This window comes from Copidosoma floridanum, unplaced genomic scaffold, assembly GCF_036245765.1.
Source record: "Copidosoma floridanum isolate Cflo_tuat_1 unplaced genomic scaffold, Cflo_Japanese_pri ptg000020l, whole genome shotgun sequence".
Lineage (NCBI taxonomy): Eukaryota > Metazoa > Arthropoda > Insecta > Hymenoptera > Encyrtidae > Copidosoma > Copidosoma floridanum.
Window position 1 is genome coordinate 3,283,112 of NW_028321897.1, and position 26,982 is coordinate 3,310,093.

Genomic DNA, 26,982 nt, shown 5'->3' on the forward strand with positions numbered 1-26,982 from the left:
CATTTGATTTAACCGAGTGTTGCATTAATAAATAAAAATCGACTGTTTCTTATTATCCCACATATGTATGTGTACGGGTTGACTTCTAGATGTATGCCAGTGCCAAATTAGTACGTATAAGCACTATAAGCAGTTAAATGAAATAAATATTGTATGTAGCGATGCTTCGTTATTTTTGTTCTTTGTTTTAATGACAAGCTATTAGTTATCTTTAGGCTTGCAGAGGTAAGGTAGCTAGATATCAAAAAATCTTATGTTATCTAGCTTATGTGGGAAATAATCAAATCAGTTACAAAATTTAATCAGGGAACAGAAAAAGGGGGGAATAGGCACAATAAGCCGAAATTGTCGCATCAATAAATAGTCAAGTTAGTGGGACCAATCATGAAGTTTTTTTTTTATATCAATAAAATTAACAATAATTGTGATAAGCTATTTTGGAGTTTGTTGTAATTGATAGAAATTGCCTGAATCTATAAAGTTAAATAATAGCAGTGCTTTTGAATTGATACTGAAAAAATCTGAATGAATATGCTGCCATGAGGTTGAGTAGCAGCTAATACCCATATGGTTGTTTCGACTTTATCAATACAAGTCAAATACCCTTGGTAAGTTTTAATATTGCGTTATCTTTAAAATCACGATATAAATATGATTGTTGTACATAATATGTGCAAGGAGTACTCATTCTTGTAAATTGATTGTTTCGTTACATAGAAATTTTTGCTTCCGACGTCTATATAAAAATACCACAAAAATCATGACTTGTAAGATAAACACTTTATCTAATGTCGAGTGTTTATAGTATTGCTTAAATTAAAGAACAACTTTGATTATTACGTGGAGTTTGTTTTTTCTTCCTTGATAAATTAGTGAGTTTAACAATCGTACAAAAGATATTTATTTCATAATATTACTGAATAGTTTCCAACGGAAAACATGTCCTAAAAATTTCTCAGCATCACGGAAATAACAATAACAACATTTATCAGTGTTGGTGATGTACAAAAGTATTCAGTTGTTAATTTTTTTTTTTTCATCCATAATTTCCGTTTTTTTTTAGACCGGGTCCGGAGCAGGTGCAAGTAGCTGCATACTTGATGACTTGGCGATCTGAAAAAAAAATATTCAAACCGATTAATAGATATTTTGTCTATTTTAATACATTGTCTTCGTATATCGGAGAGATTTTTTAATGCTGTTTTTTTGTAGCAATTTTTATGACAGTTTATGGTCTCAAAAAAAAATGATTATCAGATATAAAAATATATGTATGTGTGTCCATTCATAGTACACACATGCAGATAGATAGATATATAATGTACACCTAAGGAACAAAAAAAAAATAGTATAGATACCTGGTGCTTCGGCTGTTTGTAAGATTTTCTCGAGTATACTTTGAGGACTCGACAATTGCAGGCCACGGATAGGGCAATGGCAAGACCCTGTTGGAGAATAAATTTAAAGTTTTAGAATACTTTGTGTGTCGACACGGGGCATTATGCACACGCGTAAGCCACAAACTAAGAAGACAGAAGTGCGGGATTTGTATCGAGAACTATAAAGTTGTGGAGTTTCCGCTTCTCTTTGATTGTTATGTGGATGAGCCCTCTTGGATAAATCGAGCAGAGGGAAAGCTTTAGCATATGGCTTTCGTTGAGGATGGTTTTTTAATTTTTGCGTTGATGGGGATTTCAAAGAGATGAAATAAACGTTGATATAAATAACGATGTAGCTTACGGTAGTATCAATTTGAATAACACAAAAGTGTACTCGAAAGTGTGTGTTCATTGTTCGGATAAACAATTTTCGTGTTTGTTTTCAGATTTTTTATGCATCATAATGAGTACATGTTAGATAAATACATTAAATAAAGGAATAAATTAAAAAACCATTCCCTTTGTATTCACCTAATTCAAACTTTTTTTTCATGTTGATAAAATGTATTTTGTTTTGCCAAAAAATTTAAAAACGAGGGTATACAAAAGCGTGAGAAACGAAAAATCGACCTGCAGCGAGTGGCCAGTGCAGAAAATTGCCCACAGAAGCGGCATCTTCCAGACACGTGAGGCTACCCCACAGCCAGCCACTAGGCCAATGATAAGGCTGACTTTGAGGAAGAGCATCAGCTGCAGCGTTCGTCGGCGCTTCATTTTTTCTCGCTGTTTTATCTCTAGCTCCATACTGCACGTATACCTGTTGGCATATTTTTTTATTTTTTTATTGTAACGTATAGGGGAAAAAAATAAAAACTTATCTCCTTAGAAAAGGAACAGTGGTTTTATCACGGGGTAAGTAATTTTTATAAGGTTGGCATTTAAGGGACAGGTTTACCTGGCTACTATGGCTGCTTTAAGGAGGTAGTATCCCGAGCTTAGGAGCAGCAATGTTACTGGCGTGCCGTAAGCGTAGACTGTTGCTTTTACCCCTAAAAACCTGCAAGTAGAAGAAAAACACACGTAAAAAATATAGGTTTTCCGTGTGAAAAAAAAAAAAAAGAAAAAAAATAAAAGAAACAAGAGGAGAATGAGAAAGACTAGTACAGTGATATCACCCATACATTTTGTTTGACTTTTGTTCAGTTTGTCATTAGCTAAGTATTAAAAAATTCAAAGAAAGATTTTTAACAGAAGTATTATGAGATGCCTTCTATAGAATATGTCAAACATCTGCAAATTAGTAGTAACAATAGTATCCTTTATTGTAAATATTGTCTGAAAAAAGTAATAAAAATACGTGATTTACTTTTCATAAATGTACACGTACTCATATAAAACATTTTTTAACGACGGGTCATCATTGATCAATATTAAATATTGTTTACTTGACGAACAAAGTGATATGTATCAAACTAAAATTTAACGCATGAAAACCAGTACCATATTCATCCTTAAACATCTGCTTTTATATTCTCACATCAAACATTAATATAAAATACGTATTATGAATAGAAAATATAATATGACATATTTAGTGCCAGGAAGAGATTTTGGGATTCGAAATTGTGCGTTTTCCCTTTCATCCGGAAGCTTTTATAAGTTGCAAATGTGGTATCAGAACCCAAACGAAAATGTCTATATTTTCAGTTTACTTGGTTTAGGTATTAAGATGCTTAATCCGAATTCTATGCTACAAAAATGATTTGAAGTAGTTTATTAATTAATTAAATATGATATCTTTTCGTACTCATTCAGTCAATATGGAGTCAACGTCATGACTTTTCTTTCTTCTTTACATTTGCATAGTTCCGCGTATATTTTGTCAAGTGCGATTCACAGATCACATCCATTATCGTGTCACGTGAGTGTGTCGCGGGAAAACGTTGTCAACGAAAATCCAGAACTGCTTAAGGGATCAAGAATTAGAATGAAGAATACTGTGAAAATATATTCACGTGGATTTTTCTGCTGCTTGTGCAATCATGTATACTTAAAGAATAGAAAATATGCAATACAGAAGAGTAGGTATTAAAAAATACTAGGGTAAGAAGTACAAGCCAGAACAGAAGAGCTTTTTAAATAAGGTCTTGGGCTGCAGTGGGTTACTGTACATTAAACAGGTAAGGTTCTTGTAAATATAAATATGGATATTAAAAATATTTTTATCTAAAATGAATTTCACTGATAGAATGGATTTCTGATTTTAAGGAATGAGACTGAACTCACTATTTGCAGCATTCAGTTAAAGAATGGAAAAATTTCACAATTTAATTCAGTAATTTGTCTTACTTTGGTGACAAATACAAAGTAAAATCTTTATGTTACATCAAAAGTTGGAACGTCGGAAACTTCACAGTTAGTTTTATGTCTTCGTATTCAATAATGATATTAAAATTGTTTTTTGATATCCTATAAGAAGATTTCAACAACTTTTAGTAAGGTGAGAAATAAATTGTAGGAAGATTACATAAATTATTCAAGATACGAGGCAAAGTCCGTTATTGAACGAATCATTAAAAAGTTGCTGTATCATAAAAGAGATTTTCATTAAAAATAGATTGAAAAAAAAACAAAAAAAAAAAAAAAAACAATAATACAAAAGTGTCGAGTGAACACTGAAAGGTTCGAGTTTTATTATCTACGAGACAAATTTCTTTGTAAAACAATTTCCATTTTCAGCCTTTTTCTCAACGTCTACACGAAAACATCTCTATAATCGTCACACAACCTCATCAGTTGGTCCACAGTTTTGCCAGTAGAAATTATCTTCCCCAATGACAAAGAACTCATCGTTAGCCTAAAACCTCTAAGAGTTATCTCCGATGCATCCATCGTACTGCGAACGTGTATCACTAATGAAAAATAATAACGGCACGATGAGTCAAATGAGGTCCTCACCGTAGAAGCAAAAAGAAAAGATGGTCAAAATTACCAGCAATTGAAGGGCATGAGGTCCTTGACCTTCCATATGTCGTTGGTCTCGTGCACTTGGAGCAGGGCGGCGCCGACCAGGCTGACAAGAGGTGCGCCCCAAGCGAACACGCTGTACTTGAGGTAGGTCGGGGGCTCGTCGCATTTTGGCATCGAAGCAACAGTCGCGTACAGGTGATGGCACATGGCTGCCAGCCAGCATACGACCGAGACGCGCAGGTATTGCAAGCTCATGCCCAGCGATATGCACAAGTCTGGATCCTGAAATGCAAAAAATTCTTAATCAGTGCAATATTTTTTTGATTCTACGTACTCATTCAGAGTGACCCAGTTCGTCCCGTTGAATTCTTTTAAAAAGGCAGTGGAATTTATAGCTTTAAGAATATACTCATGTTGATGAAAATTTTCTTGTGCTTCCTAACATTTTTCAATAATCATTGGTTAAATAGTTGTAATTATGATTTGTGCATTCAATTGCTTATTACTCAACAACAGAATTCATTTTTAAGGTGGCTTGGGCGATTTTCATCGGCTTGATCAAAACCTCTGAAATTCTGGAGTTATGTAAACAAAGTATGCCAAAATCATTTGTGAAAATAAAACACTGGGGTTAACGACTTGATTTTTTCGCAAATCGCTACTGAAAATTCACCAATTTAACACCTACTCTTATGGACAGTGGTTACAAAATTGACTATATCTTCAGAAATCTTTGATTACCCTCAAAAATTTAAAATAGTTCTTGTGTATTTTTTTACAAAGAATCTATTGAATTCTTAAAAATATAGGGTCAACGACTTAACTTGAGAGAAAATCAGAAGAAAAGTATGAAATATTAATCTGGCTTGCCTCGCAACATCTCCCAATTTCAACAATTATAATTTCACGGTATTTTTCTGCCAATTTGTTGATCTTGTACTTTAGTTTTATCGAAATGATTATATTAATTGAAAAATTTACCGACGAAAAGCGTTGATTTTTTAGGGGCCCTTATGGTACCCTGCCCTAGGTACGGTACCAATTGCCCAAGCCACCTTAAATTTACAATAAATACAAAAGGAAGGTATAACAATAGCATCTTAGATCCTAGCGATGCAAAGTTACCCTGAAAGAATAATAATAATAATTGAGTGCCCAAAATATAAGGTTTCCCTTTTACATACAAATAATGTGTTGAATGATGTAGAAAATTTATATGAATTACAACATACAAATATTTGTGTATATTCAAGTTGTCATTTACATTTTTATTTAAACTTCATTGAAAATAAAATATGTGCACATTAAATAAGTAAAACATCTATTTAAGGATCCATTTTCTAATAAAACATATTCATCGACATATTTGGTCACAATATCCAAACCTCTCAAGAGTATACGTTTTGTTATAATTACTTAGAAAAGAAAAACACCCTAAAATAAAAAAAAAATAAAAACAAAAAAATTGACATGAAACAGACACCATGCTATAATTGACATTTCAAGTTTCTATCCTCTCTACTATTAAAGAAAAATCAAGCCTTAGTATTCAACTAGTATATTACAAAAAACAGTGTGTTGTTAGTTAGTGGCTAGTGCATTTGACAGCCGATTGGTTGGATTCCTTTACGTGTTAAGTATATCTATATGCAAACGTTATATACCTCTACATGATATGCCGTACGACATTGCCGCAATGCTGTGCTGGTAAAAAAAAACCTGCATATAACATAAATAGAAATACAAAGCACGAAAAACCTGACCAACCGACGAAAAAACGCTACTGCTACTATAATCTGACACTATCAGTCGTGTTATGTCAGAAAGTGTGCTATGGCTACCTTACACGTGCGTGATGTATTGTCGATTGGATTTTCCGTATGGCTTGCGGAAAAATATATGCTATTGTTGAGCCGCACGTTTTTCTTTTATTTTCGTCGACAGTCGTGGCAATCATGTGATGGTATATTAATGGTGTATGCCGAACTATATAGAATGAGTGCAAAAAGTAGAGAGTTGGATGAAATTTTTTGGTCCTAAAATATATACTCACGTGTGAATGGAGATTGACTGCGACTTATGAGCACTTTTAATAATTTTTTTTTTTTTCCATAGATATAATGCAAACTTTTAGGGAAACAAGCTTTTTTGCCCATCACTATTGACCTTATGGTAACTTTATTTTGTTAGCAGATGAGCAAAATACGTTTATGATAATAATCTTAATAATATTGTATCAAATACTTCGACAGCTTCTGTTTTTTGAGTTGTCATGCTTATTCATGTAAAAAAATAATTTTAATAAACACTATTTTTTAAAAAGTAATTGAAACAAAATTATTTTAGCACAAATAAAACATTAAAATTTTAGCGAAAAATTATACGAGCGGTTATATTTGTGCTTCCAATGCATGAGAAGATTTTGCAATTGTTAGATTGTATTATTGACATTATTATGAAAAAATTATTGACTTTAGACAACCATGCTACTCCGTGTGTATTCTCGTAACCACGCGAACTCATCATCCAGCCACAAGTTAGCGCGGGGGTTTTTTTTGCACGGAGCCTATATCACACAACATTTTCGCACTACACTACAGCACACATTTTGAATTTTACTTCTTTTCTCTTGTAACCAATAAAAAAAAAATGTATATATATATATATATATATATATATATAAAATCCGTATCGAAAGTGATTAGAAACCCCTGAGCTTGGTACACTATTTGAGACCCTCTCTTGCTCTGCTATGAGGGGGCCCGATAGTAGAGAATTGATTATTATATGTTATCAGATTGTAACTTATTTTTGATGTAAATTTTCATTTACTGTGTATTTATTTATTTATTTTGTTAAATTACTGTTAAAATAAATCAATAATTTGTTTAATAAAATATATTTTCATGGTACATTTTTTTTTCAAAAATTTGGAAAATATTATGTTAGTAGAGCAGCTTTTATATGTATTGATAAACAATTATTCACTTATCGTTTATTTGTTACTTTTAAAATAATAAAATCATTGTTTATACAATTGTTTTCAATTTTTTTATAACTTTTAGCTATTTTAGTTAAGTATTGCTATTTGTACCATGATAGTTACATTATAGTTTTAAACGTGTATTTCAAAAATATATAGTTTCTACCAAGTTACCTTGAGCATACATGAATCTGCAAAATAAGTTATAGAAAAAAAACTTTATTGAAGCGAAGCTTTTTATGTAAGGCCCTCACTTGACGAAAATAAGGGAAAGCGTCATACTTTTACTTGCCCCCTCCTTTCCTGTTCGTCCCCTTACTACCACTTGCACACTTGACAGCGAGAGTATAGGATTTATACTTAATATCCCGATCGGAAATCTAAGTGGGATACTCCGCTAGTTAGGTAGGTTTTAGATTGGCTGCCGAGGTAGGACCTATACCTTTACATTTTAACGGGGCTCTAGCGAGGCTCTACCAGAGGCCAAGGTTGCTATCTTCTACCTAACTTTTCCTGGCGTTTTAAAAACTGATACGAACGTGAGTACGTAGTGCAGAGCACTGTGTGTGTGCGTGTGTGAAAATATCGAAAAACCCCGGTCGGAAATTTTCTACATAAGCATCCTAATACCTAGCATACATTGGTGTCTCATGTGGCAAATGCGTTGCGTTAGATGGTGGCGTAATGTTACGGGGGAAGAGCTCGGCTCTACCTATAGATATCCTAGTTTGTCTACATATGTATAGTAATTGTATGAACCTACATAGTTACAGTTTACAGAATAATTTTTCATAGATTTTGTAAAACTTTTCGAATTCCAAAGAAAACAACTATCGATTAAAAAAATTAAATGATTAATTACGTAATGGACGGATGAAACTTTGATCACTTTAAAATACATCTACATTAAAAACACTTTCATTATCCTCATTGACACTAGTAATTTTTAAATACTCATGCATTTTTTTACTAGTTAAGGATGGTGCCTACTTATATTAAATAATAACAAAACCTTATGGAAAATAAAAATATTTAGACTATTCAAAATTCACTTATATTTTTTTAAGCATGTGTTATAGTATCAAATATTCAGATATAACACGATGAAAAATCGTGTTTAACTTGGACTCACATGGGTTTCGACCCATGTTCTAAAACTTTTTACAGATTTAAATATTAAAATGATTAAAATCAATTTAAAAATCACTCTTTGGATGACTATTCTGCAATGCTTATCCATTTTATTCAAGGTATTGGTAATGTTACCTACCAAAAAATACGTTAACTAGGCAACGCCCTTAAAGACGTTGCCCTGTTCATGCAAATAATAATAAAAGTTCTTGAAACTTGAAAGTATAGTAGATTAGAGTATTCTGCTGTTACTTTTAGATGACAAACTTTTTTCTTTTTTCAATTAGTAATTCCATGTGTTTTCTCATACGGCATTACATATGGTGTCACCAATCCAAAACTCTTTATGTAAAGCTACATGTAAAACCACAATGGAATGCCGTATGGAATGTGTCAACGCGACGTTCCAAAATGAAGCAAAAAAAAATAAAACTGAAAGTATATCAAACAAGACGGCAAAAGTACGATACATTTTTATTAATAAAAAAAAAATCAGCATTAACGAATTTTGTATTTTTTAGATGAAACAATGTTAAATTTCCAAAAATAGATTATTTAAAATTGTAGATTTTTTTATAAAAACCTTTTCAAAGCTTTGCTTCTTTCATGGGTCCCATGACCCATAGTTTTTGTTTTGTTTACATATAGAATTTTTGGAAATTGTTTAATACGATTCCATGATATAACCATAAGTAGAAAAAAAGCGAAGTTATGCTGTTGTAACGAATAACTGATGTGAAAAAAATTCGAATATACTTTTTTTTCTATGTCATACATTATATATCAGTGTATAAATGAATAAAAGAAAAATACCAGCTAGGCATCGTCAACTTCACGGAGTAGATGATGAGTAAAGAGAAAGAGACAAATAGACAATGTGTCAAGAAATTTTTGAAAATAACTTTATTGTAAAAAACCACACTTATGTTAAATATTTATAAAAGCAAGTATAAAAGTCGTAGTTTACGTGACGTTGCATTGCAGCGCTTTACTAATTTTTACATTTGACTGACTTATTTACTTCTAGGACGCTTGTCTACTGATAAGTTAGTCCTAAAATTAAAAGTTGTCAAGTTTTTGATTAATCCATTCCGAGTAATGGTGAACGCGTGTATAGACATCCGGGAAACCTTGAGCACAGCCGAAGAGACCGTAAGATACAACACCGACTAAAGCGCCATCTGCAACCAACGGACCGCCTGAGTCTCCCTGTGAAAGATTGACAATGTAAACTTGGTTTATGTGGTATGATCAATGTAAAATGAGGGACAAAGATATTGCTTTTGACTTACGCTACATGCACCCTGGTTGTAACGAGTGAAAGCACAAATGTTGCCTTCGTTGATGGGGGTTGGCACTTGGTTTTGGCAGTTCTCCTGATTGATCAGACAGGTTGCGAGGTACTGCAGATTCTTAGGGGGAAAGCCTTCGTTCTGAAAATTACAGTGTCGATAGATTTTTGTCGCAATGGAAGAGAAATTAATGTCTCGATTGAATTTTCATGCGTAGTCATCATAGAAGACTCACCTTTAGATTTCCCCACCCGGAAAGAATTGCTGGGTGGTTGTGTTTGAGAATGTCAAAGGTAGGCAACGGAATAGCTTTTACTGACTTTTTGAACTTGATAGGCTTGGAAAGTTTAATCATTCCAATGTCGTTTTGGACACTATCGTAGTCGAATTCCTCGTGTGGAATTACTTTTGCAGATTTATATAGATCACCATCACCGTAAAGGATGTTGGAGCCAACGTAAACTTCAATGTCGTTGTCCGTAAAACTATAACAGTTATAAAGATGAATAAGCATATTTTCAACACTTTCAGCGTTGGTCACGTGTTAGATCTTATTTACCCCTCGAGGCAATGCGCAGCAGTCAGAATCCATTGTTCGTTGATAATTGCTCCACCACAAAAGTGTTGGCTAGATTGACGGAGGGAAACTTGGTATGGAAAAGATCCTTTAGGAGCTTTCTTACCTCCAACCACACGAGGACCCAAGGAACTTGAACATTGATTTTTCGACAGTAAGTTTTTGTAGGTAACTTCACCAAAGCCTGGAGAAATAATGATTTTGTTGTTTAGATCCGCCAGTTTTTAATCATGGACAAGTAATGAATTCAAGGTTGATTATCGTATGGCTAAAGCAGTTCAAACATTAAATGATTATCATTAGAATTCAATGAAATTTTGAGAATCTTTTTTTCGCTGTATAATATATCTTCTAAATTTCAGATTGGGACATTAGAGAAGCTTGTTTAAAATTCTCATTTTAACATGTACCCCTATGGAGATCAATAATTAAACGTTATTCGACACAAAACAGATGTTCTTATTTAAAAAAAGGGAAAAAAGAAAACATTTTAGAGATGCTGTAGGATCCAAAACAAATTAGATTAAAGGGAGTTATCGTACTACGGTCAACTTCCAAAATTAATTTTTGGCTTATAATAGATTAATTAAGATTATTTTTGTTCATAAGGTATAAATAAACATGTCTGACTTACATTAATCTAAATTAACAGAATAACTAATAAATAATGTAAAAATTATAAATAAATTTCGGATTTGATGTTAAACTGTACCACTATACATATATAGAGCAATTGTGCAATGTAACAGCATTATTTATAATTTTTAGTTAACGTGTTTTTAATAGGGTAAAGCTAGGTTCATTCAAATCAGCATAACGGTGTACTTAAATTTATTAACTTGAAAATTTTTTTTTTGATATTATGTGAAAAATTTACGTAGCAACAAGTATGAATGTGGTAGTAACTATATGTAATAATCTCGTACACAATCGGACAAATTTTCAATTTCATTTCTCGAAAACTGTACAGCTAGAACTCCTGGAATCAGGCTTATGTTATTTTATTGAGGCTACTTGATTTTATTTACGTTTTATTGAACTTAAACAGAGAAAACTTTTTTGTATTTAGTTCATTTCTCAAAGCATGATAAATTTAGAGTAATAAAAAGGTTAAAACTCTAATAGAATTTTATCTTATATTATTATAGCTTTTAAAGTGCTTATTGAATTAATTTGTTAAATTCGTACTAATGAGAAAATTAAAAAGAAAAATTTTTTATTATGATCCGAGTACACTGGTAGAAAATTACTACATAAACTGGCTAGAAACTCGTCAACGTACATGCGTAAATGGGCTTATAACATGTTGACGAGTTTCTAGCCAGTTTATGTAGTAACGTTTCTACCAGGGTAGATAAACAAAAAGCAATTGTCTTTAAAAAAATATAAAAAATTTTTTTAACATGTATTTACATATATTATATGTAGCATTAGTCAGATCTTGAGAATTCCTTTACTAATGTTAACTATCTATGGTTTAGAGTTTTTATTTTTATATCTTTATGACGGATTCATAATAAAAATATGCTGTCGTACTTCATACCAGTTTTAATAAAGATTTTTTAACGAAAAAAATTTTTTTTTTACTGATTTTTGTGGTAAAAAATTTTTAATTTTTATTTTTAAAACATTGGCAGTGTTCCCGTATGATAATTTTTTTTTTCAACAATTTGATCCATACCCATCAACTGAGTCGTTTCTTTTTTTTCAACATAAAAAAGTACGATTTATAGTTTTTAAGCACTTACCGTACGCTGAAGCCAGGCAGATGACAAAAGTCACAAACAAAAAGCTGTTCATGATTACACACTTTTTAAACTGAAATAATATGCGTCTTTCGTGTGCCGTATTTATATTGATTTTTTATATCTGGACTTTCATGATTTCGCGTAGATAAAAGCATACCGATGTATATCTATTGAAATGTCAGATATATAAGATAAAGCCTCTGATAATAATACAATACTTAGTAATCTCAGGTAATTAAGTTATTTTGAATTTATTTATTTATAGTAGTATTGATTTTGTTATTATCGACCAAGATTTGTTATTATCCAAATTCACTGTACCATGATTATGAATTCTTTCATTACTTCTGTAAGACGCCCTAAATATTAAAGGTAATATTGCTCAATGAAAGAATTTTTAAATGCAATTAATAAAAAATTTCTTTATTCAATCGTTTCGTTACAAAAGGCTCAGGTGCAAATGTACAATTGTAAAATATGTTTTTATGATAGGCCATGTTTCAAGAACATACAAATGCTCATAATTTTAACTACAATTTTGCATATGTTCAAATCTCTTTTCATTCAAAACGTGTATTTCTATGGCTTTATATGTTTATAACAAGCAACATAAATGTAAAATCCTTAATAATTTTCAATTCGTACCAGGCATGAGTTTAAGGATGGTCAGGAATCAGTTGAAAATACATAAATTACAATTGAATTTCCTCAATATTTTAAAGTAAATCAATGTTGAAGTTCTTCACTATACGTTTTTGTCAGTGTTAACTTCAATTTATTTTTTAACCTACACTAAAAACTTCTAAAAATGCGCACTCATTACAAAAAAATATATTAACTGATAAATTTTAGTTTTAAGACTAAGTTGGCAAAATTTTGTAGCACATTATGGTGCATTTAAATTATAATTTATGTAACACATTAACAAAATATCAAGTTTTTAATTATGCATGGAAAGAGGATCACTGCTGCGATGTTTTATGGGACCTCTCTGTCTCTTTGTGTCACGTGAGTCCTTACCATCCTTCACATAATTAAACATAAGAGCTCACACATATTTTTTCTGAACAAAATACGTGCATCCATATAGAATGTTATGGTTTCATGCATTTTTCATGCATTTTAAATATTCGAAAATAAGATAAATAGCAGAAAAATTTACTTTTTTGAAAAATCTAGTTTTTAAAATCAAAATGAAAAAAAAAACACATCAGAACTAAAGTTTTTTTCTTGGGTGGTTATCAAAATTTTGAAACAAAAAAATATTTCGTGTTGAACGGAAATTCAAGAGTGCATAAAGCTTAAAGTCATTAAAAAAGATTTTATGTCATTACAAAAGATTTCATAAGTCATTCTCAGTCTTTCAATGAGTTTAGAAGTCTCCAAAAGTCTTTAGACTTTTCACTGGGACTTTAAGAGTGCAAAAACTAAAGCCATTAAAAATATTTTGTGTCATTATAAAAGACTTCATAAGTCATTCTAAGTCTTTCAACGACTTTAGAAGTCTCAAAAGACTCTAGACTTTTTACCGGGACTTCAAGAGTGCATAAAACTTGAAGTCATTAAAAAAGACTTCATAAGTCATTCTAAGTCTTATAAAGAGTTCAGAGTGCGCAGCCCCTCGAATGTAGTAACGAGAAAGCTCTTTGTTGTTAGTGCTTATTGTGAACATACAGATTGTGCATCATAAAATATGAGGACGAATCGAAATATTTTCGGCACTCGTCGCAGTAGATGTAATGCTGGCTGTTAACATGATCCACAAGATCATTGCTCCGTGTGAAAGTTCGTAAGCACACGTTGCAGCTGTGGGTGTGTTGGGCTCGAACGTGATTCGCAAGAATGTAGCGTCGAGTAAAAGTTCTTGAACACACGTCGCAACAATAAGATTTTTCGCCCGTGTGTATGCGCAAGTGCCTTGAGAGATCACTTTTGTATCGGAAGGCCCGTGAACACACGTTGCACTGGTGCAGCCTTTCGCCGGAGTGAGTGCGCATGTGATCTGTGAGATGATATTTTTTTCTGAATGCCAGGGAACACTCGTTGCATTGGTAAGGTCTCTCGCTGGAGTGAGTAAGCATGTGAGACGTTAGATGAGACTTTTGTCTGAAGGCTTGTGGACACAAGTTACAGTGGTAAGGTTTTTCGCCAGTGTGAGTGCGCTTGTGAACCGTCAGATTGTACTTTTCAGCGAAGGCTCGGGGACACTCGTTGCAGCGGTAAGGCCTCTCGCCGGTGTGTTTACGCATGTGTCTAGAGAGATAATTATTTTTACTGAAGTCCAGCGAGCATACGGTGCATTTGTATGGCTTTGCACCAGTATGATGACGTTCGTGTCGAATGAGATTGGTGTAATTCGTAAAAGCCCTACCGTAGGAATCGCAGCGATGGGGACTACTTGAGCAACTAGCTCCATCTTCGTGGCTGGAATGTTGCATTTGATTTCTGTATACGTTCACAAGTTATATTTTGATGCAATTATATTCACAACTAAATTTTCAAACTTCTATGAGCTCATTAGCAGCTTCGTAAGTGATGAGATGTTGGTAGCGTTTGATTTCTCGAATGTCAATAGTGCTCATCTGAGTTGAGTTGGGAACCAATTCGGTGGCTTATCTTTGATGTTGTTTGTCTGTCAATAAAAAAAGCAAGCAATAAAAAAAGCATAAAAAGCAAGCAAAAAGAGTAAATTATTTTAATAAAGATTATTTACATGATCGCTCGTATAGTCTTGGTTTTTATTGTATTGGATATCAAATAAGTGTGGTATGATTAGTGGTATGCAGGTCGCACGTGTGTGCTTTACGTTTTCGCTGATATAGATATACCAACCTATGGTATTCTTGTGTGTGAGTTTTGGCGTGTGTGTGTGACGGAAATTATAGTGCAATCGGTTTTTGAGAATTTGAAACATGCTGACCATACACATACATACACACAGACAGGGAGATATACTAGAGATAGACAGAAATGTTAACCAAAGTATATTAATTAAGCATGATATGTATAGGTATGTGATTTTTCTACCATTATCAAGCTCCTCCGACAATGACGAATGTTTTAAATTCAAATCTTATGCTATTGACTTTAACATGATACCAGGATGTATGTATAGGTCGCAATAAACAAAATCTATAAAAATAGCTACAGTAGCATACTGTCGGCTTGGTAAAAAATTATCTGTTTTAGGTATAAAAATTAGGTATAAAAATTTCGGAAAAAAATTAGGTTGTCACTGATTTAGCAAGTTTACAACCATGTAAAATCTGTGACAAAAACGTTTCACTCTCAGCAAATTTTTTATGTCGATCGTTGAAGAAAAAAATTCCGTAGTTTAATGGAATAGGTGAAATAGTTTACAGAGCATCGATTTGGTTGGGGAAAAAAAAAAATCGTCGTCACACTTCAAACGTGTACTGTAACATATACACTTGGATTTACAGTGTTATTTTTAAAGATTACTAAGTTCTCGTTTTAGGGAAAAACAATTTCTTAAAATCGAAACAAAAACTTACCTTGTGAGGACTAAGTATTTAGTTGTTGGATTGAGTCTCTACTGGTTCAATAATGGAAGTTGTCCGACTTTGTAAGTAAAACTGCCTACGTTAACACAATACATCTATTCTACTACTTGCAGAAGCACGAAACAATAAGCCGGGAATAGTTAGGCACACAGAATGCTAATGCATTTATGATTATGATTTTTTTTTTTTTTTTTTTAATAGCAGTTATCTTTCGTCACCTGACGATAAGAGTAATATTTAATAGTAGTAGTAGCTTAATTACGCTTTCTAGGGATTCGATGTCAGGCAATACTTGAAATAACACCTATTGAAGAAACGCCCACACTCACGTATAAAATTAGAAAAATTTATTTGAAAATTAGAAGTGGGTGATTATCCAGCAAATAATATTAAAAAATAATTTGAAGTAGTACTGTCTGTACCTTTCTAGACAAATTTATAACAGCGGTTACAAACCAGACTATATTTATATTAAAAATTTTGCATTTCAATATTTATGAATAGAGAATTTTGAAATAATTCAAAGCTAATCTTCATTAAATTTAATTACTTACACATTAGCAGGTAAATACACGAGATTGGTGTGCAAGACACACATAATAACCATTGTTCTTAACAGTCTTCTGATTACTTTGAGAGTTCGTGGTAATCTTGATAAACTTTGGTTTATACTTGTGCGCCCCTCCTTGGGTTGTTACCAGCAATCTCAAAATATCATTCTTTATAAATCAGTCATTTAGGGTCTTTTTTACTGAGTCTTTATTCTTGTATGCATTATTTTCCGTGCCTATTTATATGCTTACCACAATAAATTTGGATTTTTGTATGTGCTTCTAAGCATCTGGAAAATTTTTATTTACTTATTATTTGAATTTCGTGTACAACAGTTTTCTGAAATGTTATTTGCGGTTCATATTTTTCTGCTCCATATTTCTGTCTTCGTAATTTAATCTTTATTTGTCTTATGTATGTTATGATATTCATGTTTCTGCAATTTCCAGCTCGTTCCGGCTAATATTTTTTTCCTTGTTGCCTGTGCTTGTAAGAATCATTTTGCGTCCTGCGTGAGATCCTCCTCCAAACAAAACATACCATTCTATCCCTGTTCTTCCTACTGAGGACGCAATAAACGCCCAAAGTAGGAAAAATATGTTTTCGTAAGATATTTAACATATTTCCGACACGAGGGTCTTCAAAAACTCGACAGAATTTGGGACTGTGTGAAAGAGCCCAATAATTAGTTAAAAAATTATTACTATGAATGACATAAAAATACTACGGTATTAAAATGTACTATTTACGCATTTATAACAAGCAGCTAAGTTTATGCAAAAAATTTTGTCTTACAAGTGAGACACCACCTAAATACGGATTGCTAGAGCAAAAAGTATGATTTGAGTCGAAGAATTTTATTTTGAGACCTTTTGTACAGTTCAATGTCATATCAAAACAAATTTTATATTTAAGTATAAAAGTAAAAAATTTTTATATCAAACTAATTTTTTGTTTTAAGTGTAAGGACACCAGTATTGATGAAAATAATCAACCTAAAAAAAGTGTGTCTTCATAACATCTACAACTTTGGTATTTAACATTTTCTCCACAAATTTTAGATAAAAAAAATTGATGCTATGATAAACGAGCTTTTTTTAAACGGTTTTGATTGTTTAGATTGTTGATACGGCACCACAGACAAAAGTTTACTGAACAAAAAGTTTCATTTTAAAGAGCTCTACAACTTTTATAATAAATACTTTGTTGTAAAATTTTAATTTCTGTCTTTAGTAAATGAAAAATGACTTTTTTGCTGTTTTGGTATATCTACTTTTTATTTCTATAAAATACTTTCTATAAAAATTTAACATTCATTCGTTGACAGTGCTATTTTAAATAAAAATCTTTAAATATGTAAGTTGGTAATCTAAATTGACAGTAAATTTTTATCATCGTAAACAAGCAATGAAATATGCAATTTTCTCACTCTTCACATTTGTTAACAGATTTATTTGCTGCGTTTACTACATACTTTGTGTATCTGAAAGTGCTGCAAAACAATTTTAATTCGGAAAATACATCGATTAAACACTGGCAAATATAAATTTAGAAGACGCATTATCCGTCCAGTTACAAGGCTCTGTTTATTTCCACATTCAATTGATTTTCACGCTTACTGAAGGATGATCTGTTAGTAAGTTTGTCGAAAAGGGAGAACAAGTATTGCTATTCAAAAGTTGTCGACTTTTTGATTGATCCAGTCCAAGTAGTGGTAAACGCGTGTGTAGACATCCGGAAAACCTTGGGCACAGCCAGAGATGGCGAATGACACGACGCCAACCAAAGCACCGTCGGAAACCAACGGACCACCAGAGTCCCCCTGTGAAAAATCCACGATTCAAGCTCGGTCCGTGTGGTAAAATGAAAATGCAATCAAAATGACGAAAATGATGGGTTCGACTTACGTTGCAGGGGCCCTGGTTGTAACGAGTAAAAGCACAAATGTATCCTTTGTGCAGGGCCATGGGCATTCGCCTTTGGCAGTTGTCCTGCTTGATCAGACAGGTGGACAGGTACTGCAGGTATTCAGGAGTAGTGCCTCCTTTCTAAAAGTTATGTTATCAATAAATTTTTATCCAATGATTGGGAGCCATTTAATGTTTTGTTGATTCGTTTTCGAAATAAGACGACTCACCTTCAGGTATCCCCAGCCCGAAATAATAGCTGGATGGTTGTGTTTGAGCATGTCAAAAGTGGGCAACTGAACGGCCTCCACAGATGTTTTGAACTCGATGGTCTTGGAAAGTTTGATCAGGCCAATGTCATTTCTTACTCTTTTACTATCGTAGTCCTCGTGTGCAATCACTTTGGCAGATTGGTAAAAGTCTCCGTCACCGCTTAGAACGTTCGAGCCAACGTAAACTTCTATCAGGTTCTCCTCGCGGCTAAGACACGAGTTACAAAGATGCTTAAAGTATTTTTCAACATTTTCAGTTGAGATTGTATTTTCGGTCTTATTTACCCAACGAGGCAATGCGCAGCTGTCAGAATCCATTGGTCATTGATAATTGCTCCCCCACAAAAGTGTTTGTTAAATTGGCGGAGGGAAACTTGGTATGGGAAAGCTCCCTCAGGAGCTTTCTTACCTCCAACCACACGAGGACCCAAGGAACTTGAACATTGATTTTTCGACAGTAAGTTTTTGTAGGTAATTTCACCAAGACCTAAGGAAATTATAACACTTCAAACATTTGTGTAATGTATACAAAATAAAAAAAATAAAAATTCAAAAACTCACCGTATGCCGAAGCTACGCAGATGACCAAAGTCACAATCAAACAGCTGTTCTTCATTGCACAATTTTCCAATTAAAATAATTTGCATTTCTTGTGCTTCGTATTTATATTTATTTTTTAATCTAGATTTCAATACATCATCAATAAACGTGGGAAGGATGAAGCCTTTCAAAATGCCCGATAAAGAAACATCTCAGATTTGAATGCGATACCTAGTAATCCTCGATGGATTCCTTACTTTAGATTTATTCTGTTTGTTTTAATCACATTGAAATGAGAATTAATTTATCCTGTCAATTATAGTTTTTACCTCCTAGATGTACCATAATTCAGTTAATTTCTTATGAGGGCATTTTTTTATCAAGATCGTGTTGACTGCAAACTATCGCATTCGTTACAAAAATTTTCAAAATTTACTTATTAAAAAAAAAAATCTCTAATTATGTGCAAAATTCAATCATTATTTAGAAAGCTGGATATTGTTAAACTATATTATTGTTATTCATTATTGTTAAACTATAAAATACTCGTATAAGATCAACCATGGTACAAGAATATTTAATTGTGAATATTTGTAAGAATCTGAGTATTCCTGTGGTTTAATAAATTTTTATTAAGTATTATTATTGTTGTTATTATCATTACTATTATTATTATTATTATTATTATTATTATTATTATTATTATTAATGATGAACGTATTAGGATAAGTAATATAAATATAAATAATATTTATAAGACTGTTTAAACTCGTTGTTTTATTCCTGATTTTTAAATACGTCTTTAATTATTTAAATCAGCACTCTGCAATACTCTGCATCAATTCTTTTGGATCTGTAATGTTTCTTGCTATTGTATTTTTATTGATTGAGCTTGGAAAATAACAAAAATATTATGTTTTAAGTTTTATAAATAGGAACAAAGTAGACAAGTACTGCGTGATTGCTGCGTAAAAATGTCCACAAAAAAGAATTCGAATAAGGTGATGTATCCTTGTAAAGTTTCTAAATTATGATTACTTAAGTATTAAACAATTTAATACATGACTTGTCCTTACGCATATATCCTCCTACATTATAAAGCTAAATGTGTGGGGAATTCCATATAAACCCCACTGCCCCTCCACCACCTCCCAAAATATTCCCCACTTCCCCTCCACCGCCCCCTGAAAGACCCCGCATTGCCCCTCCACCACCCTCCACAAATCAGGAAAAACTTCGTATTACTTCTACGTGTTTTCAACCCAATAAAGGTTGGGTTGAACACCCCCCCCCCCACTGTGCCCACCACTGTCCCCCCGTATGTGTTGCAATGCACTCCCATTGTTTGCATTTGATTTTTTTTCAAACTTGACTTTATAATACGACCTCAAGCCTTACTTTTTTTTTATATTATATTTTTTCACACCGACCAGGAGGCAAATAGATGTACTTTATACATAGTAACAATAAATTTGGAAGTACATGATAATTGATGTCTAATATCTATTAATATAATAACAATGATAAATCGGCTTCGCCTTAGGCGACACACTCGCTGCCGCCGTACATCAGCCACTTTACGGCCTCGTGACGTAATATACTAATCGTATACTTTAGAGGTTATGTTTCTACGATCAGAGAAATTGGAGAATACCTTTACCAATATTTATAAGGATGTTAAGTATCATAAAAAAATTTGTTTAACTCATTTTCAAGCGGAAACGGTCTCAATAATGTAGATGTGATAATGGAAGGAAAATCGATTTCGCTACTTTTTAAGTGTTACTTTTTAAGAGTCACTATTATAGTATGTAAATTCTGTCAAATTAATTGTTCCCTATAATTAATAATTTTTCCTGGCAATATTTTTTTTATTGACAGTGACATTAATAAAATAGAAGCTTCATTCAGCTTTAAGTTGAATTAAATCCATTTTTAATAATCATTAAAACATCCAGGTTTGAAAAAAATGTATGCTATATTAATACTCTGCACTTTACAATAGAGTTAATAATTATATACTTCGACAGTTGATCGAAATTGTTTGGTAAGATAAAAAACGTGCATATTTGTATTTATGCAATATTTGACATAGATGTACACTTGTGCACGAAAATAATTATGTCCGTAGACAATACAAATTATATAGTTGGAGTTTTATACATTAAAAAAATAAAGAAAATGTTGAAGTTAACTTTGAATAGTATTTTGGAAACTAAGATTTTTAATTGTAACAGTTTATAGTTCCCATATAACTTGAAAATAAAAAATTACTAACGAAACATACATTGTAATTCAGAATAATTTTTGCATTGAAAATATTTCAACTGTTTTTAATATTTTTTCTGATTTATTGAATAGTTATTACGACCACACATTAAAAATCATGTTTCGATGTCAGTACAAAAATTTAGTACGCTTATTTTTCAATCAAAAATTTCTTTGATCGCTTCCAATTTCTTGTGCAAGTACTGTATTATTTGCATTTGAATGGGTATAATTGAGCTGTATCTCACACATCTGTACGTGCTACTTTGTATCAAGTTAAGTCAACATTTAGTTGAAATTTATACTGAGCAGGCTCATATCAAATATTGCTAAAATCTAAAAGTATCTTAGTATTGGTACAAGATCAATGTTCATGTATGGTCCATGTTTTGATTTGGACGTATTCGTCACGTGCGAGGAATTTGACGCTCTTAAAACATCAAATCAGCATTAAATTCTTACCGATTGCGATAAAGCTGCAATCACTGGTGTTCTTGGAATATTCGTATATCTTTACCGGGACCTTTATTCAATGACATCAAATGATTAGCGATCGATTGAATTATTCATACGCAATTATTTCTTGCCCCACTCGAAACGCAAACAGGCGGACGAAGAAACTTACAACTCCACGAGCATAATAAACAAAGCCGAGTGACCGAATGCAAAATATCAATAATAATAAAGCCTCAGATATGCAATGGATAAACAATTGTTCAAAGAAATTCGTTGTATATCGATGAAAAGCTCACAACATGCAAGCTACGCCATATATTCCAGAAGCATGAATCTGTACACATGCCTTGGACTTGAATGAGAATGTTACACAGATAATTTTTGTCCTCCCCATCTACGTGGAGTTTGGTAAGATAATTTTGGGATTGGCCAATAGAGTCTAGTAAGATCTTTAGCGTATACGCGCATTATAATGGAAATACACAGCATTGGATCTTTCTATGTAGGCCTGCTCCCTATAAAGCCGATTAATATTTGTAGTAGTTTCTGGCAATCGCGAAATATTATCATTGAAAATACATGTTCAGTCGAATCGAGCTCGTTCGAGGATTTTGTACTTGATCTCCAAGGGATCATATCATTACGTATTACTTATCTGAAGTACGATTGGATGTGGTTGGTAATATTGGTATACTTTCCAGGCCATCGCTACTGGTTTATTCTCTGTCAAAATCTGTACTGTGTTTAATAAATTGAAACTTTTAAGTATTTATTATTTTTTTAATTATGATAAAGGCATTAAGTTTTGAACAAAATTTATAAGATGAGGAATTGTGAAATGCTTTTATTAATACTAAGATATTCTGGAGTGTGGGAATTGCAAGAAATTACGGTTAGGTTATTATTATTAGAAAAAAATAAAAAATAAGAAAATAATTAATTAACTAATTAATTAATGCAGTAAAAACCCAGTATTTTTAGTAATCTATAAAACGACATCGTTTTACAACTGGAAAACATTACTTCATAATTTTTTAGCCAACATTTTTTCTACAATTCTTATTTTCTGTGATATTATTGTGAACGAAAAAGTTAAAATTGGAAGAAACGATAAAATAGTATCAATATTAGTCAAATAAAGGAGTACATATTTAATAATTTCCACTGTTACATCTCTTACTGTGTATTTATAAAATAGGCTCAACAACATAAGAAGTGTGTTTATAATTAAAAAACGTTCAGCCATCCAAATATTTTAATTTCAAATTCTTATCTTTTCGAATCCATAGTGTCCCAATTTGTTTCAAGCTGCTTTTTCCGAATTCTTACTCATTTTATTAGGAACCCCTTTTTTCTAATTACTTTCACATAGTAGTTCTACTTAATATGTTTAATTACGTTGCGAGTTTTATTGCACGTCATGTCTGCTTGATATGCTATAGTACGTCATTCAATCATCATGTGTAAATGTAAAGCTGAACGATTGATTGTAAATAAACTGATTAAAAAATAAATAAACACGAAGTAATTAATCATTTTTATCTGTTGAAATTTTTTCAAGATAATAAATCAGCTGATAATAAATCTTTATACATCACTTCAATTTTTATGTACACTTGAGCTTGCCTGGTAATTCTTTTACATTTAAAAGGTAACTTGCAATTAAGTGACTAGAATGTAATTAAGAATAAGCGCTTTTGCGTTTTTTATTTGTAACCTCAGACTCTATTTTTATCGTCACTTACACTAATCTCACTCCCAGTAAATTCGTATCTTCGTTATGATTTAATGAAAAATAAGGAGTCTAAAATTCAAAGTTTGTATGTATTTGGATGATATTTTTTTAGATTAAAAGTTTTGCATTTATGAATATTCATGATCCTTCAAGAGACTTACCATAAAATTATAATTTTACTTTGCGCAAAATGTTGTTCTATTTGATAAAATATTTAATTTTCGCTCACCGAAGTAAAGTAAAATAAAATACAAAATAAGCAGTACGTATTGTTTCATATTTTTTTGTGTTTGTAAAAATATTTATTATGATTTTAGAAGATTTTTTCAAACAATCTTATACAATCTACTGTTATAATAGCTATCATAGTGTTTGTACAATTAACATTACTTAAAGTTTGTTTATGATTTTTATGGTAAAATTTTTTAATATTTATTTTAGCGTTTGTGAAAAAATTACTTTTCACAAAATAATACATTTTTTGTTTAATTATATATCTTTTAATATTTTTTACATTTATTTGCTTTATTACTTGATATCAGTATCATACATTTTAAATATCTGACAAATACATTAGTTAGATATTGAAAAAAGATTAAAGTAAATTTTTCTATATTTTTAAAAATTAAATATTACTTTCATAGTGGTGCCTTGCGTAGATACTTTTTAATGTGACCACTATGACTTTGAGTAATAATATTATGAATAAAAAAAGAATAGTTCAAAGGGCATTTTAAGAATCCTGAAGATACATCATTTATATATATATATATATATATATATATATATATATTTCAGACCACTCAAACTTAATGTGAATATTTTTTCAGTGAGTATTTAAACATACAATTTATATAAGCTTTTAATAAACTTTTACTGTGTGCATGCTGTCTGTCTGTAAGTCGTAATATGGGTGGAATCTTGTAATAGATTTTTAACCGATTTTTAGATTAGCTAAAAATATTTTTTCTCACAAAAACATTTGTTATAAATGATAATGCTATTTATTGCAAATGTATTACGTGAGTTTAAAAATTTTTTTTATTAATTTCTTGCATACTGAATTAAAAGACAGATCAAAAATATTTTGGAATAAAAAACATATGCTTTGTCACTCCGGTTTTTATCAATCATGCATAGGTACGATAAAAACTATCTCTACTTTTCAGTACATGAAAAAAATCGTATACATGTATGAAAATTTTTTTGTAGTAGCTTTTCCACTATTTTGAATTCGTGGTGCATTTAGGACAACCCGTCATTGTTAATGCTCTTTCTACCCCAAAAAGTTTGCTCGGCTAGGAAAGTCCACGTGAAAAATGCCAGCTTTCAACGTAACGGAAAGCTGTAAAAAATGTTTTCCACCTCGGGCATTTTACGTGACATTTGAACGCTTGTTGCTCCCTCGGTAGAAAAAATAGCGATCTCTATTGACGCGCATCTATATTGCGAGGCGATCAAAAGGTCCCCTCATGCGTTGAAGTGATGAAAACTATACTATTAAATCCCAAAAACAGGAGTAAAATCGGTCTCTTTTTCGTGAAAAAAAAAAAAAAAAAAAAGAAATAAATAAATAAATAAAAAAATTACTTGATGTAGAAAAAAAGAATCTTGACTTAATTAAAGTAAAGAAAAATTAGATAATCGGACAATGACAAGTAATGTCAGGATAAATTTGAGTGAGCAAGCAGCAATAACCGCTGAGCACTTTCCTTTTCAATTTCATATCATGATTCGTATAAATGCGTGACAGCAAGAAATAGCCTCACATTCAATAACAGTGTGGTGGCAGGAAGGAGGTTGAGAGTCAAAAGGGCACATTCAAGTTGATTCAATAAAAAATTTTGCAGATGAAATTCAGGCTCTTCGTGTGCTTTCAGCGACTTTGCGTGATGAAAAAGAGGTGACGAGTGCGTAAGGAAAAATTGTCGGGGAAAAGCCACAAGCGAAATAGGTCAAAAGCACGCCCTCGTTTATGTAGCTCTGCTCGCGTTATTTTCGCTGAAAAAAAGATTGACGCTTCAAAATGTGCATCCAAGAGCTTGCACGTGTGCCGCATTGTCATTGTTATTATTTATACCTTTGTAAATCCGGCTGTAACGATGATGCGGGCTTTTTTGACTAGAGTTTTTAACGCCTGTGGGGGTTGTTTTTTTGGAATACGAATATCAGATCTGTCGATGACACATGGCATGGCCACGTATGAAAAATTTAATTTTCAAAATTAAAAAAAAAGTGTTTAGTTTTATTTTTATTTTTATCACACAGATATTTAAGTTACAACTCAACGTAAACACTATTTCAGTAGATTGGATAAAGTCTGGTACTTACGAGATACATCGAACTTTTAATTCTCTCGTTTATTATTTGGATTTTTCTCCCACGAAGTGATGTCACTCCATACTTTGACGCGTTGTAATTCAAAATTTAAAAAAAATCTTTCCCATGACCGTTAAAAATAATGTAATGAAAAAAATTTGCTCACAATGCGCAAAGAAAAAGTTATAATTTTACAAATAGTTTGTATTTGTGATACGCATTTTTATCATACAGATAGGTATGAGCGTCGATCTCGTCATAGGTATAGTCGTGGCTACTGTGGAGCAACATGCATCGATTTTCTCGTAAATAACAAACATAAAACCCGCCACTTTGGTCTTTTAACGTATCCCAGCGCATGTAAGCTGCTTAACGCTTTCCGGCTTTTGTCATTTGGTAGCTTCTACGTTGACCCTTTTTCCCCGACTTCCGTCTCTATTTTTTTCCTCGTGTTGCTCTCGTTATATTACATACTGCTTTAGTGGTTGCAGTAGTGCTGGCTCATTTAAAAAAAAAATTCGGAGTCACATTGGTAGGGGGAGAAAATGGTTCTGTTCCGTTTTTAATCCCCGATGCAAATGGGCAGAAGTTTTATTTTACGTTCTTTAATTAAAAGTATGTATGGATGGGCTTCTCTCGTTGAGTTTCGCAGCTCATCCGTTGGAGTCAATTTTATATTTTTCATGCTCTGGAGTTTTTTTTTTGTAATTTCGAGTAGGTTTGAATTACTTGTGTAGTCAAAAAGAATTTAATGAATAACGCAGTCTAAACGAAAAAATGAAATTAAAAATCAGTTAATCTGAACTATTGTTATTTATGAAATCACAAAAAAAATCTTATAAAATTGATTGCATTAATTATAATTGTAAGTTAAAATGTACTAAAATTAAACTCGTACAAAAATTTAACTGGCTAAAATGTGAAAAATTTAATTTTTTCATCCAAGGCACGGCCATATTTCTTACCTGAGCAAAAAGTATAACTATATTCGTACAAGTTTAAACAAATTTTTTTTTTTAATCAATATAATCACTATTAAAATGTTTTTCACCTGTTTTTTGTGAATCACCGTTATTTAGACCACAATAATTACATTTTATATATAACTGTATACTCTACAAATTTTCCCCGATCCTGCAGAAATCTAAAACATTAGTTGTAGCAAAAAAAAACCGATGTTTTCAATTATACTGAAATATTTTCTTTGGTTTTCAGATTATCAAACGAGTCTTAAAAAACATATAAAAATGTGGAAAGTTTGTATTATTTAAAGTTTTTTTTTAATTATTTTTTTTCTAGATCTACATTTTTTTCGATCGTACACATACC

At 31.9% G+C, this 26,982-nt stretch overlaps 4 protein-coding genes across 4 annotated transcripts in view; all 4 read right to left on the bottom strand.

Moving 5' to 3' along the window:
* Positions 1–1,059: 1,059 nt before the first annotated feature.
* Positions 1,060–26,982, bottom strand: part of LOC106642172 (adhesion G protein-coupled receptor E3) — a 238,238-nt gene continuing 212,315 nt past the window's right edge. Inside the window, exons 4-8 of the mRNA XM_023390322.2 lie at positions 4,372–4,631; positions 2,335–2,436; positions 2,010–2,196; positions 1,359–1,445; positions 1,060–1,113 (exon numbers count right to left, since the gene is read on the bottom strand). Coding sequence (XP_023246090.2) covers positions 1,060–1,113; positions 1,359–1,445; positions 2,010–2,196; positions 2,335–2,436; positions 4,372–4,631 — 690 coding nt within the window. The remainder of the gene's footprint in view (positions 1,114–1,358; positions 1,446–2,009; positions 2,197–2,334; positions 2,437–4,371; positions 4,632–26,982) is intronic.
* Positions 9,523–12,132, bottom strand: LOC149374308 (chymotrypsin-2-like). The gene is made up of 5 exons (XM_089593974.1): positions 12,081–12,132; positions 10,315–10,516; positions 9,991–10,240; positions 9,756–9,896; positions 9,523–9,672 (listed from the first exon to the last, which is right to left on the bottom strand). The coding sequence occupies exons 1-5, from the start codon at positions 12,130–12,132 to the stop codon at positions 9,523–9,525; spliced, it is 795 nt and encodes a 264-aa protein (XP_089450100.1).
* LOC149374309 (uncharacterized) lies at positions 13,645–15,646 on the bottom strand. The gene is made up of 2 exons (XM_089593932.1): positions 15,596–15,646; positions 13,645–14,712 (listed from the first exon to the last, which is right to left on the bottom strand). The coding sequence occupies exon 2, from the start codon at positions 14,516–14,518 to the stop codon at positions 13,733–13,735; it is 786 nt and encodes a 261-aa protein (XP_089450058.1). The 5' UTR covers positions 14,519–14,712; positions 15,596–15,646; the 3' UTR covers positions 13,645–13,732.
* Positions 17,829–18,951, bottom strand: LOC149374310 (chymotrypsin-2-like). Its single transcript, XM_089593975.1, has 5 exons — positions 18,897–18,951; positions 18,621–18,822; positions 18,294–18,543; positions 18,064–18,204; positions 17,829–17,978 (listed from the first exon to the last, which is right to left on the bottom strand). Exons 1-5 carry the CDS (start codon positions 18,949–18,951, stop codon positions 17,829–17,831), a joined length of 798 nt encoding a protein of 265 aa, XP_089450101.1.

Excerpts from the sequence above, each read along its gene's own strand:
- LOC149374308 (XM_089593974.1), bottom strand. The coding sequence starts at position 12,132 with ATGAACAGCTTTTTGTTTGTGACTTTTGTCATCTGCCTGGCTTCAGCG. Across the intron at positions 10,241-10,314 it reads GCTGCGCATTGCCTCGAGGG|TTTTACGGACAACGACATTG; the intron begins GTAAATAAGATC and ends TAACTGTTATAG. Across the intron at positions 9,897-9,990 it reads CCGGGTGGGGAAATCTAAAG|AACGAAGGCTTTCCCCCTAA; the intron begins GTGAGTCTTCTA and ends TGTAATTTTCAG.
- LOC149374309 (XM_089593932.1), bottom strand. The coding sequence starts at position 14,518 with ATGCAACATTCCAGCCACGAAGATGGAGCTAGTTGCTCAAGTAGTCCC.
- LOC149374310 (XM_089593975.1), bottom strand. The coding sequence starts at position 18,951 with ATGAAGAACAGCTGTTTGATTGTGACTTTGGTCATCTGCGTAGCTTCG. Across the intron at positions 18,823-18,896 it reads CTGCGTAGCTTCGGCATACG|GTCTTGGTGAAATTACCTAC; the intron begins GTGAGTTTTTGA and ends TAATTTCCTTAG. Across the intron at positions 17,979-18,063 it reads ACAACCAGGGCCCCTGCAAC|GGGGACTCTGGTGGTCCGTT; the intron begins GTAAGTCGAACC and ends GATTTTTCACAG.